The following is a 14,525-nucleotide window of genomic DNA, read 5'->3' as shown; positions in this document are numbered from 1 at the left end:
TTTCCGTAGTACCCACCAATATCTGCTTATTTCCATCTATGTTCATTAGAGCCTACATGCTGGAAAGTGTCTGCACCCACTGTTTAGCTCGGCCCATAATTAGCTTCTCTTCAGTCAACAAGCCACAGGTGATTACAGTAGCCATGTTTTTCTGCTGGCAACTACACCTCGAACCAATGGCTTTTGGGCAGTAAGTGAGCAGGAAAAAGAGGTGTATGGGAGCTATAATTATTCTTCTGATTGTAATAATGGTACAGTATTATGGCTACATCCATACCCCTGTACTCAGGTTTTGTGTTTTTGCTCCCAGATTTGTATTATTATCTCACCTGGGATCCACCCCTGGCCAAAATATGCTTCTGTATCTGGAACTCTAAAGCCAGGATATTACAGGACCTGTCAAAAAAAGATGGTGTGCTTTTACAATGAAGGAAAATGTGAAATGGGTTTAGTTGACTGTTTTATTCTGTCAGGGATGTCAGGAGGAAAACCCCATGTTATCTATACTAGTGGAACATTTGATGCTTCTTTCACCTGGACCAATGACAGACAAGACAATTAAAAAACAGTGGAAATCAGTGTGAGCTTGTGGAATATGATTCAGCTCCCATCAGGCTAAATAAATGGTGACCATCTTTCAAAAATGCATTATTTGGCTGTTTATTTGACTGTACCTTGATGTTAGAAGGCCTGTCATAAGAGCATCACTGTCCCCAATAGCATACAGACTGTCACGTTTCTGTTCCAAAGCTTTCAGGAAGAAATGGAGTTTAATCATGGTTTCTCTCTATGCATTTAAGAAAACTATTACTGCCAGCTCAAAGTCAGATCTAGCGGATGGGCTGATGAAAGTCACAGCTTGGTGTTATTGGAGCACAAGAGAGAGCGAGAGAGAGAGAGAGAGATGCTCTTCAGCAGTGCCAGTCTGTCTTTAAAGGGGACACAGGAGGCTAATCAGTCAGTTTTGTTCTGCAGGGAGTTGCAGGTTTAATTGGGTACTTGTGCAAGTTCCAGCCAATTCTCTAGAGAAAAAGCAGGACCTGAGTTTAATTGCAGATCAGTTTTCTTTGTTGCTTTGAAGCTGTTGTCTGCTGTGAGGTGGAGTCATGTTTATTCGAGATATGCATGAAGCCCAACAGTGAGCGCTGATTGAGGAGCATGTGAATAGTTTTTTGTTTGTTTGTTTGTTTGTTTGTTTGTTTCTTTTTTTAAATCAGCATGCTAGACCAGGCATTTTGCTCCATAGCTTGTTAAGCATTAAGGCTCCATTTTCTCAATACATCCCATTTTAGTGTCCAGGCTCAGAAAGCAAATCATCAGTACATTAACAACAGCAGCAATATGAGTTTTAGTTTTGGTTCGGCCATCATGAAATGAAAAATCTGCTCGGATTGTAAAGTCTTGTGTAGATTAATGGATGAAGACAGGAGGAGGGAAATTTCCCTATGTTGTCATCTTAAGCATCTTAAGCAGTACTGCATTTTTTCCCCCTAAGTTTTTATGCTTGTTGTGTGTGATACGCTCAAACTTTATGACTTGACTTGAAGGTTTTGTAAATGCCTTAGCCACTATAGCACAGAACAGTTTTTTACATTTAGATTATAACCTTTACTGTCTAGCTGCCAACATTTTATAGCAAGTTAAACATTTTGGTACAGTTATCTCATTCTGTACTAGCTCTGTCACGTCATCTGTCTTTTTAGTTCCTAATAAATGAATCACTTTTGCCGAACATCATTATGAAAGACTGATGTACAATGTGAACATTCATTGATTCTCAGGAAGGCAACACGATAAATTAAGAGACAGGGGTGGGTGCAATTTTGAACAGCATAATTGGTGTAAATTGATATTATTTTGTCTTCTGAAAGGCAGTACTAAATAAAAAAAACAAGATCTTTAAACAAAATAATAACAATTTATACCAATCATCTTGTTCAAAAGTTTACATCCCCCTGACTCTCAAAGCAGTGTGTAGGGCTGCACAATTAATCGAATATTGATCTCGATTACGATTTTGATCCCCCATGATTACATGAACATGATTGACTGCGATATTGACGTTTAAAGTTCGTCCTCCGCTCATAGAAAACTCAGCTGCATATCAAATCAAGCGCCTCCTAAACTTAAAGCCAGTCACCATAAATTGGCGCAGGGATGACGTCATTTTGTACACCAAAACCCGGAAACGAGTTAGTTTTTTAGTGCTCGCACTGCGAGCTGAGCTGTGTTACTTGCGTTACAAATTTATTGTTAAGACAACAATATTAAGTAAATTGCATTTGCACCAAAGATTTTTTGTTTAGCCCCGAATAATTCTCCACTTGGAGTGGTTTGTCACTACATAACTGAGCATCAGTAAAAGAAGACTGCCTGTAATTTTATATCTTCAGTGAACAGAGGTGAGAACAATCAGACAGGGTTTACAGGAAAATACATGGAAACACTCGTGTCTTATTGGCTGACAGATCTCATTTCTCCCAAACGCTAGCTCACACAGTCAGTGTGTGAGCCGTTTTTTTTTTTGTTTGTTTTTTGTTTTTAAATCCAGTAAAGGGATTGAAACTGAAACACTAACATCCTCTGATGCTGAGCAGGAAAACAAGGTGTGTGAGTGTCTATATGAGTTCCAGTTTACGTGACCATGATACTATATGAGCAGAGCATAAGGTCAGATAATGCACTCTGCATGGCACTGTAACAGCTAATACCATACAGTGATAGCTTAGCTGTACGTCCCCTTGGCTAGCGACACCAAACTAGCCTAGTTAGAAAAGATTTATATTTTATCGGTCTGGTATTCCTACAGTGACAACACCCGAGGCAAGTGTTATGATAAATCCAACTTTTTCTGATCATGTCATACATTGACGCGTGCTAAAATTAATGAAAGAACTATGAGTTTCACTTTGTAGTGTATTTTTGTAGGTTTGATAGGTTTTGAAAGTACCGTGAAAGTAAAGTAATTAGTAATCTGATGACTTTTTGCATGCAGTAATCAGTAGTGTATTCAAATTACAATTTTAAAGTAGTAATTAGTAATCTGTAGTGGATTACTGTTTTTTGAGTAATTTACCCAACACTGATAGTTATGTACGAGTCCCTCAGTTTTCCTCAGTGTGTCCTCAGAGATGGATCTCAAAATCATATAGTCACTGTTGGAAAGGGGTCAAATATGCAGAATATACTGGAAAAGTGAAAAATGTGCAGGACCTGGAGAACAGTGGGAAGTTTAACTGCTCAGGACAAATAAGGGACTCATGAACAACTATCGCTAAACATAAAAACAGTCGTTTATCATCCAGGTACAGCACACAGTATTAAGAATCAAGCGTATGTAAACTTTTGAACTGGTTCATTTGTGTAAATTCAGTTATTATTGTATCTTGTGGACTATATGTAAACATCTGTTATTTGAAATTATTCAGGGCAGGACTAAATAAAAACACAATGCCTTTTTTATGATGCCCCTTATTATTATTTTATAAATTATTAAAATTTTGCAGATTCTACAAGGTGTATCTAAACCTATGACCTCAACTGTAACTGGAAATTTTCATTTAGAATGTGCAATAAAATGTGCAGTATTCCTAACAACTTCATGAAGCAAATGTAGGAGGGGGAATAGCTAATAGTTTAAACAGCTCACAATCATGCACCTTTTAATGACTCTTAGAAAGGTTTCTCACGTCACACAAACCATTTCCTGGAATAGTTTCACAGCATGTCAGCGCAAAATAGCTCTGAAGAAAAGCCAGGCAAGGCGCTATCGGCTAAATAACAGTGTAAACCTCCCTGGTTGAGTTTCTCAGAGTTTTGATGATAATTTAGTTTTGAAGCAGTCAGTTTTCCCAGCAGTCACCCATAGAGCCAGAACAGAAGCAAAGCTGCCAGGGTGTATGTGTGAGAGATATGGCCATGTACTGTCGCAGTGAACCATTATGGATAGGCTGTAAATGCCATCACAGTTAGAAAATTGGGAGGATGTGGTGTATTTTTCATTATTTTAATGGTTACCCTGCAGCCAAATACCATTGGCCTGTCAGTGGGACCTTTCAGTTATTTATGTATATATCTAGCATTTTATACCCTTATAAATGATCCATACAATAAAAGCATATGGTCTCATTTCAAACAGACTGTTCTTTCGCGGACATATGGGAAAAGCAATTTCTTTGTTGTCGAGAAACAACTGAAGAGGCAACTAGGCATTTCAACTAGTGTTAATGATGCAGCGGGCTATTGTATAGCTTTACGGTCAGTTTTATAAAATCAATGACCTGAGTGAAACACTGCCTCGGGTTTTAGTGTGGACAGAGATTAATCTAGATTAATCGCTTTAGTGGTGAAATAAAGAGCTGGCTGGGAGACATGTGAATCCATTTGGAGGTTTTTTTTTTCATGATGATTGGCACATTAATAAACATAAATCACAGGAAGGAAATGTGTGTTGCTTTCTTAAAGTATCATAAGTCAGCCATGAAAGACATACAACAGACATTTACTGTATGTATGCAAATTCAAAGCCTCGTTTTTGCTTCATGTCAATGCTATATGGAAAGAAAAAAAAAAACATATACAGTACCATGCAAATGTTTTAGGCACATGCAAAGAAATGCTGTAGAGCAAAGATGCCTTCAAAATAATGAAATTAAGTTTCTAAAAAAAAAAATTTTTAAATACCATAATGAGCACTAAACAGTAGTAAATGAAACAAAGTGAATATTTGGTGTGACAAAAAAAATAGTAGTCTCTGGTACAATTAGTGCAGTTTTATAAGGAAATGAGCTGTAAGTTTTATTGAGAATCTTGCAGAACCAGCCACGGTTCTTCTGGAGACTTTGACCCTCACACTTTCTTCTTAGTTTTGCAGCAAAACCCAGCAGCCTTCATTTGGTTTTTTTTTGTCTGAAAAGTGTTCTATTACCTAATATGCTACTGTTTTTAATGACATACAAACATTTTTCTGTACCATTTAATTTTGTGCTGGAAAATTAATGTTTGGGAATCTATAAGGTTTTTGTACTGACTCGATAATGTAGACGTCATAAAACGTTTGTTCTAAAAAAAAATAAGGTGCCTAAAACTTTTGCACAGTAAAGTATATGGTGGCTTTTCCCTTCATTTTACATGTACATTTATATTAAAGTTTTTTTCACGATGCTACATTCTAGGATAAATGGTATGAGCTGATATTGGAAGTCTTTAGTTCAGGTGCATATTTAAGCGTCTTTCTATACCTTAATACCATTTCCAGACATTTTTGGACTATATCTGATTGTTCATGAAACACATACAGTTGTAAACAGTAAACAGTTGTATACAGTAAACAGCTGTAGAATGTTTTTGTCTCCCTCTCCAAGGCTGTTTGCAATGAGACCACTAATATTATTATTATTATTATTATTAAATCTGCTAGTCTTCTTCTCAGCAAAGGAAGAATGAAAATCATGAAACATGTGTTTTGTAATCAGTCTTTTATAATATGTTGCAATTTCAAATGCTCTTTTATGATTTAACTCCATTAACCCATGAGATGAATCAGTGTGTGTTTTCAGTGTTGTCCTAAGAGGCATGAGCGGTTCGCATGCAGAGTGTGTATGAAGAGTTGCGAGGAAAAACGTTTACTCCGAGAATATTTCGAGTTTTGCATCTAAGGAACAGTGATTTATTTACTGCTTTGTAGCAGGAATGGTACATTTCTCTAGGCTCTTTTCACTTGCCTTTTTTTGAGTTAATGTAATTGCTAGCGGGTGGCACGGCAGCACAGCGGGTAGCTTTGCTGCTCTAAAGCTTACCGGTTTCTGAGCTCGGGTTAATCTCTGTGCAGTGTTTTTGTGCATGCTCACTGCGTGTCCCAGTATTGTTCCGGTTTCTTCTCACCTAGGTGTATTGGCTATAATGCATAGTCACTAGATGTGAGTTAGTGTATGAATGTGTGTGTTCATAGTGCACTGTGATGGACTGGCATCCAGGATGTATTCCTCCTGTCTCACTCCCGGTGTTTCCGGGATAGACTCTGAACCCACTTAAATGAGATAAATATTAGTTAGATATTGCTAGCACTAACTAGAAACCTGTAGACTAAAATGTTTAGTAGCATACTACACAGCATGTGAAAATAATCTGTCACCAGCTGTTACTTCATGTAATTACTATTTAGAATGATGATGTTTGGTTTTTCACGTTCACTGTGAGAGTTTTTGTGGCCACTAAACTGAATAATCATACGAAGAACAGATTTCACATTTTCTCTTTACACTTTACATTCTAAGAACCACTAAGAAACAGGAAAAAAGATACACTATAGGCCCTTTGATGTCTGTCTAAACTTCTACGCAACACCCGAGATGTGAGTTAAAAGGGTATTGATGAAACCTAGGTGATTAGGCAACCAAGTGTGCCTTATGGAGCCCATGCAAGAATGAATAACACCATTTCCCTCGAGCTAAATCTAAGTGGCTATTGGTGTGTGAAGAAACAGGAGAGATTTGCCTTGTCCTTCACACATCTATCTTCTGAATCTGCTGAACATGCAGAAGGAGAAGAAACAAGCAAAAAGGTTCCATACCTGTTTTTTTTTATATATATATAGTTCTGAATATCAATATGCCGTATAGAAGAGCAAAACAGTCTTTTCTCCACACATTTAATACTACCTGCACTCCATTTTATCTTTCGTTTTTTTGTCCTGATTTGTCCTGACTTCCTCTTACTTACTCAGCACTTAGGAGCATGATAGGGTTTGAGGTTTTATTGGTTTGAAGGTGAAAACCATCTAAAGTTGAAACAAAACAAAACAGGCTAAAACAAAGAGGAGAGAGCTATAAGAGGTGATCATTAGTTTTAGTTGATATTGTAGTAGGTACATGGATACACGATACAAAAATGATACAGGTAAACATGTTTATTCAATTATTCAATACACTTGGATTGGCTCTCTGATCTTATCTGATATGATTGAGTCCCAGGATGATTCGATTCAGCTCAGATCTGAGTCAGTATGACTCACTTGAGTTCAATTCAACGCTCATTGTTTTGACTCATGTAAGCGAGAAGAAATTAACATCTTTCATACGCTGTGTTGATTTTGTCGAAACAAAACAGCTGTTACTCACACGGTCTTGGTATGAAAAATATAACAGTAAATTACAAATTAGAACTCACACTGCTTTTTGTTTTGTCATGCAGCACTGGGATGATGCATCTGACATGCAGAGATTGGTGATTTCTCACACTCCTTAGCTTTCGCTCTTCTGCACGCCCATGTAAACGTGTCTGGTATATTGATTTGAGACACATTTAAGTTTGTGTATTTTTCATTTCAAACTGGATCTAGGCACGTAATCAATGCCACAGTATCAAAGACTGTTGGACCAATTGTTTAATGCAAATCAGCTTTTCATTACACCTCTATTCTGTATTCAGTTTACTTTTATTATAATAATAATAATAATAATAATAATAATAATAATAATAATAATAATAACAATAATAATAATAATAATAATAATAATTGCCCTGCGATGGATTGGCACCCTGTCCAGGGTGTGCCACGCCTTGTGCCCAATGCTCCCTGGGATAGGCTCCAGGTTCCCCCGCGACCCTGAAAAGGAGTAAGCGGTTGAGGATGGATGGATGGATGGATGGATGAATAATAATAATAATAATAATAATAATAATAATGATGATGATGATGATGATGATGATGATGATGATGATGATGATGATGATGATGATGATGATGATGATGATAAGACTAAGGGGGCACGATGGCTTAGTGGATAGCATGTTTGCCTCACACCTCCGGGGTTGGGGGTTTGAATCCCATCTCCGCCCTTTGTGGGCGGAGTTTGCATGTGCTTCCTCTTTGTACCCCGGTTTCCTCCCCCAGTCCAAAGATATGCATTATAGGCTGATTGGCATTTCCAAATTGTCTGTAGTGTGTGATTGTATTGTACCCTGCGATGGGTTGGCACCCTGTCCACCTTGTGTGCTGAGTTTCCTGGGATAGGCTTCAGGCTCCCTTGTGACTCTGTGTAGGATGAGCAGTATGGAAAATGGATGGATAATAATCATTTTACTGTCGTCGTTGTTGTTGTTATTGTTGCTTCTATATAATATTGTTGCTTTGATATAATAAAATGATATCCATAGTAACTACCACCTTTATGTTTTGGAGCCAAGATACAAACCCCAACGGGTAAATCCCAATAGAAAATTGTTTTCCTGTTTGTTTTGCTTCATTGTGTATGTCAAGTTCATATTTAACATGCGCTACGATTCCTTCTGTGGATCAGAGGATAAATATATTTAAGATACATAAATGATTACTGTAAAAAGTCTTGAGGGTCAGACACAATTCATGCAAATCCACATCAGGCGTGTGTCTGTCTGATGGCAGCACGAATCAAAAGCATCATGCATGTGAATGTATGTGTTTGCATCTCAGCCTCATCTTTACTTTCCATCTGTTGCTTGTTTTTGTGGAGACACAATCAGCAGCTGTTGGTCCTGCTGCTCATCTAATGAACTAGTGTTGCATCTGAACATCATAACGATTCCTATTTTAGTGCATCAAATTTTATTAACTTGTGAAGCAGATATACGGTGCATCTGGAAAGTATTCACAGCGCTTTACTTTTTCCACATTTTGTTATGTTACAGCCTTATTCCAAAATGGATTAAATTCATTATTTTCCTCAAAATTCTACAAACTATACCCCATAATGACAACTTGAAAGAAGTTTGTTTGAAATCTTTGCACATTTATTAAAAATAAAAAACAAAAAAAGCACATGTACATAAGTATTCACAGCCTTTGCCATTACTCTCAAAATTGAGCTCAGGTGCATCCTGTTTCCACTGATCATCCTTGAGATGTTTCTACAACTTGATTGGAGTCCACCTGTGGTAAATTCAGTTGATTGGACATGATTTAGAAAGGCACACACCTGTCTATATAAGGTCCCACAGTTAACAATGCATGTCAGAGCACAAACCAAGCCATGAAGTCCAAGGAACTGTCTGTAGACCGCCGAGACAGGATTGTATTGAGGCACAGATCTGGGGAAGGGTACAGAAACATTTCTGCAGCATTGAAGGTCCCAATGAGCACAGTGGCCTCCATTATCTGTAAATGGAAGAAGTTTGGAACCACCAGGACTCTTCCTAGAGCTGGCTGCCCAGCCAAACTGAGAGATCGGGGGAGAAGGGCCTTAGTCAGGGAGGTGACCAAAAACCTGATGGTCACTCTGACGGATCTCAAGCGTGTCTCTGTGGAGAGAGGAGAACCTTCCAGAAGAACAACCATCTCTGCAGCACTCCATCAATCAGGCCTGTATGGTAGAGTGGCCAGAAGGAAGCCACAACACCACTCCTCAGTAAAAGGCACATGACAGCCTGCCTGGAGTTTGCCACAAGGCACCTGAAGGACTCTCAGACCATGACCAAGACAAAGATTGAACTCTTTGGCCTGAATGGCAAGCGTCATGTTTGGAGGAAACCAGGCACCACTCATCTGGCCAATACCATCCCTACAGTGAAGCATGGTGGTGGCAGCATCATGCTGTGGCAATGTTTTTCAGTGGCAGAAACTGGGAGACTAGTCAGGATCGAGGAAAAAATGAATGCAGCAATGAACAGAGACATCCTTGATGAAAACCTGCTTCAGAGTGCTCTGGACCTCAGACTGTGGCGATGGTTCATCTTCCAACAGGACAACGACCCTAAGCACACAGCCAAGATAACAAAGGAGTGGCTACAGAACAACTCTGTGAATGTCCTTGAGTGGCCCAGCCAGATCCCAGACTTGAACCCGATTGAACATCTCTGGAGAGATCTGAAAATGTCTGTGCACCGACACTCCCCATCCAACATGATGGAGCTTGAGAGGTCCTGCAAAGAAGAATGGGAGAAACTGCCCAAAAATAGGTGTGCCAAGCTTGTAGCATCATTCTCAAAAAGACTTGAGGCTGTAATTGGTGCCAAAGGCGCTTCAACAAAGTATTGAGCAAAGGCTGTGAATACTTATGTACATGTGCTTTTTTGTTTTTTATTTTTAATAAATTTGCAAAGATTTCAAACTTCTTTCATGTTGTCATTATGGGGTATTGTTTGTAGAATTTTGAGGAAAATAATGAATTTAATCCATCTTGGAATAAGGATGTAACATAACAAAATGTGGAAAAAGTGAAGCGCTGTGAGTACTTTCCAGATGCACTGTATAAACATATAGTCTGAAGTTTATATTTGTAACACTCAGTTTGTGGATTTTATTTTAATAAAAGAAAAAATAGTACAGTATTTTGCCCCCCCTATCCCATCCGATCAATCAACAAAATATTCAGCCTATTAATCAATTATGAAAATAATCATTAGTTGCAGCTCTAGTGGAATGGGAGAGGACATTTCTTTTTTTGCTGAGTATATGTGCAATTGGGGATGCATATATAACTGCTACTTATATATTGATAAGATGAGCAATGTGGTGTTAATGGATTCATGCTCAACACCTTAGATCATCCTTTATGGAATGATGTTGTATAACAGATGGTTATAACCGTTCTCCTTTTCAACATTATTCATTATTATATTTGCTGTTTAGAAATTTGAGGTCATGTGTTAGTCAATACTCAGAACTAGAGGTGTGTATCAGGACTGGGAACCCAAAAAAAGAAAACAAAAGGTCATGGTCATGTTGCCATTGGTACAGATTGGTTGCCAGATTGTACTCATACAGTGTTGCGCAATGCACTTACCATGTTAGTGTAAATTGTGCTTTACTCATTTATTCATTTAATTATTCATCCTTTATAACTTTGCTATCCTCTTCAGTGTGTGCTATGGTTTACTTAATTTTATATTTTGGGATATTGACCTAACTAAGTTCATTAGAAAATATTTTTGGCAGGTGCAAGCAAAAATAAGCTGTTCCGTGAGCAAGGCCTTTAACCATATCTTCCCCAAGGGTACTGTATCATGGCTGACCCTGCACTCTGACCCCAGCTTCCTACCAAGCTGAGATATGTAAACAAAAATTTGTGCTGTAATGTATGTGACAAATAAATGCTTCTTCTTCTTATATTGCCTTTGAGATTGGTTAAAATTCCTTCTGGAGTGGGCAAGAGTGGAATAAAAAAAAAAACTGTCCGCTGCACACCTCAACTCAGATTAAAAACCTCAATTCACTTTAAAAAACTGTAATATAATACTCCCCCAAAAAAGAGGATTTTTAGACAGTTTTATATTCTCAGCATGTGACTCGAGAATTTTGGGGGAGGACGGGTGCTTGTTTTTAAATACAATGCATTTTGAATATTGATTTTATTACATACACACAACTTTATCAGTCATTTTGGACTCATCTTCAGCATTGGTTTGTACAGGAGGGTTTTGTGCCCGGGACAGTTTTCATAAGAAAGCGTAAGTGCATCTGATACTATCACTAAGTAATAACACCACAAAAAAGGCTTCAGATTTCTGGGATTTCGCTACGCTTTAATGAGAACATGTAATGAGAACATGTCAGCCTTTAAAATGTCATATGAGAAGAAAATTAATGAAACATGCCAACAAAGCCTCTATCACTTCTGCCTGGAGCATTAGTAGTAATGCTTTAATAGTGCCATTGAAATTAATCTGATTTCTGTTTCAGATTTCTAAAGTGACATTCGTGGCTTCAGCATTTTGACAAACTGTCCTCCCTCTCATGGCAAAACAAGGCTCTTCAACAGCACTGACTTTTCAATAGTGACTAATCTCAAAGATGCAGCGTATCTTGCTAAAGTGGATGTTTCCTGTTTTGATTGCTAGCAGTATTCAGTAGAGATGTCAGGAGACAGGAGAATGCAGATGAAGGTTTGGGTCTTAAAGTACTCAAACCAGACAAAGCAGAAGGAACAGGTGGTAATTGTAAAGCATAAACAGACTGAAGGTCAAGGCGATCAGCATACAGACATACACTAGGCAAGACATGATGGGGAATTAATTAAACAGGTCGAAACCAGAGAAAAAGGAAGTAAAGCATCAGTAACATCACAGAATTAAATCTGGAGCACTATTTCATGGAGAGTGCTTGTGATTAGAAGTCTGGTGATCAGAAGTCTGGCTGGCAACTGACATGGAGTTTGATGGAGGATCTTTTGTATTGCTGTAGCTTGTTAGTATCTTCAAGAGCAGGTAGAGATGCTGACAAAACCTCACATGAACTGCACAACCACTCTCAGGCATGTCCCACATGATTCATGATTGCCTGTGGTTGAAACGACACAAGGCTTGTTTTCTGCTGTTTTCTATTAAGCGGAATCAAGATGAATGTTAGGGGAGGGGGTGATGAAATGAGTTTTTCAGATTTGCTCAGGAAAAAGAGATATTTGATTTTTTTCAGCTGGTTCACTGCAGTGGTGTGTTCGGGTTGTTTTTTATTCAGTAAAAAAAAAAAAAATGAAAATACAATTGTTTTCTCGTATGCTGTACTCTATATGAGAATTTGAAATATCAGCAATTTGTACACCAGAAAGTTATGAAAAGAAATTTGCAACAACAGCAAAAATTGGCACAAAAGCAGACCGTTTTTTTAAACGTTTACTCCTTGTGGTTTTATACGTTGTTTTGATTGTTTTAGCCTTGCCCTTTTAACCTCTGTCTCTGGCCAAACTAACTTCTTAACCTTATTTGTTTTAGATGGCATGGGAAGCCAGTACACCGAGTAGAGCTGTAAATATTAAGCACCATTCTCTTGTGTATTTTAAAGCTGAGCGATTGATTTAGAAAAAAAAAAAAAAGTTACTAGATGGGCCGAGTTTATTCAAACAAATGTGTTGAACAGCAGGCAGGAAATACAGATTATAATAGACCCAGAAAGATAAAGAGAGAATTATTTGCTAAAACGTTTTTAAACATTACACTTTGAGTAGCTTCATTACCTTGGTCCGTTTGACTTGTTGGTATATTAAAGACACATTTAAAGCTGCATGGTCAGCTTTACTCTGAGTTTTTTCAATGCCTCATAGATTTACAGTATAAAAAAATAGGTTCAATTTTCCCTGTCACAGTGTATTCACAATTGCGTTTCAAGACATGCTTTGAAATATTCTATTGTAAAACTATTGTAGTAAGTTCCTGGAGTTTTTATGACTACAGTTATTTGTCATCTTCAGCCATTCTACTATAAACTTGTACAAAATTGTTCATTTCGAATCTCTTTTTTGTAACAGGTAACCCTCCTGCTACAGGCACCGGCACTCTGATCATCACTCTGGAGGACGAAAACGACAACGCACCCTACGTGGTGCCCTCAGTAGTACGGGTATGTGAAGATGCCAAGGAGGTGAACGTGGCAGTGATAGGAGCACGCGATAAAGATATCCACCCAAACACAGACCCCTTCAAGATAGAGCTCGGTAAACAGCTGGGTCTGGAGAAGACGTGGAGGATGTCTAAGATTAACAGTGAGTCACAGTTCGGATCCACACGCTAACACTGAACCTCCAGTTAGATCTGTGATACGAACATCACCATCAAATTGAATAAAGCAAGCCAGAGTTGATAAGGCCTTTAGTAGTAAAAAAAAGAAAGATTTTAGTCTTCTGCATGCTTGAGAATTGACAGTGAAGGCATTTTTTTGTCAGGAAATAAGGAACGTGTTAAAGGCAGGAGCAAAGTAAGAGAACACTCAGAATAATTCCAGGGACAGTGCTATTAATCCCTGCCAGTTATCTGTTGCATTAAATCATGATTTTGTGTCTTGAGGCTAGGAAAGAAACAAAATGTGTTAGATATTAAAAAAAAAAAAAAAAATGCCAGCTGAACCTCTCAGCAGAAGAAACAAAAAAAAGAGAACGGAAGAGAACGGAATAGAAGAGAAGAGAATCGAAAAAAGAGAAGAGAATGAAACAGAATGAATGAACAGAAAAGAACAGAACAGATGAATAGAAAAAGAGAACAGAATAAAATAGAGCAAAAAAGAAAAGAACAGAAGAGAACGAACAGAATATAATAGAACCAAAGAGTACAGAACAGAGGAAAGGGAACAGAACAGAGGAAAAGAGAACACAACACAACAATGGAGAAGAGAACAGAACACAAGAGAACAGAACACAATAGGGGAGAAGAGAACAGAGGAGAAGAGAATAGAACAGAACAAAAGAGAACAGAGGTGAACAGAGTAGAAGAGAAAATGAACAGAATAGAAAAGAAGAGAACAGAGGAGAAGAGAACAGAGGAGAGGAGAATAGATGAGAGAAGAGGAGAAGAGAACAGAGGAGAATAGATGAGAGAAGAGGAGAAGAGAACAGAGGAGAGGAGAAAGGAACAGAAAAGAGGAGAAGAGAACATAACAGAGGAGAAGGGAAAAGAATAGAGAACATAACACGACAGAGGAGAAGAGAATAGAACAGAGGAAAGAAAAAGAGAACAGAACAGAGAAGAGCAGAAGAGAGGAGAAGAGAACAGAAGGCAGTAGAACAGAAGAGAAGTGAAGAGGACAGCGCAAAAGAGAACAGAGGTGAACAGAACAGAACAGA

General features: G+C 38.1%; 1 protein-coding gene across 1 annotated transcript in view; it reads left to right on the top strand.

The window, feature by feature from the left end:
- cdh13 (cadherin 13, H-cadherin (heart)) overlaps positions 1-14,525 on the top strand; it is a 419,656-nt gene that overhangs the window by 388,969 nt on the left and 16,162 nt on the right. The window contains exon 13 of the mRNA XM_053677941.1: positions 13,218-13,451. Within this exon, the coding sequence (XP_053533916.1) occupies positions 13,218-13,451 (234 nt within the window). The remainder of the gene's footprint in view (positions 1-13,217; positions 13,452-14,525) is intronic.

The sequence above is a fragment of the Ictalurus punctatus genome, chromosome 4 (assembly GCF_001660625.3).
Source record: "Ictalurus punctatus breed USDA103 chromosome 4, Coco_2.0, whole genome shotgun sequence".
NCBI classification, from domain to species: Eukaryota; Metazoa; Chordata; class Actinopteri; order Siluriformes; family Ictaluridae; genus Ictalurus; species Ictalurus punctatus.
Note: the sequence above shows the minus strand (reverse complement) of the source record. Positions and strands in the feature narration are given on the sequence as shown.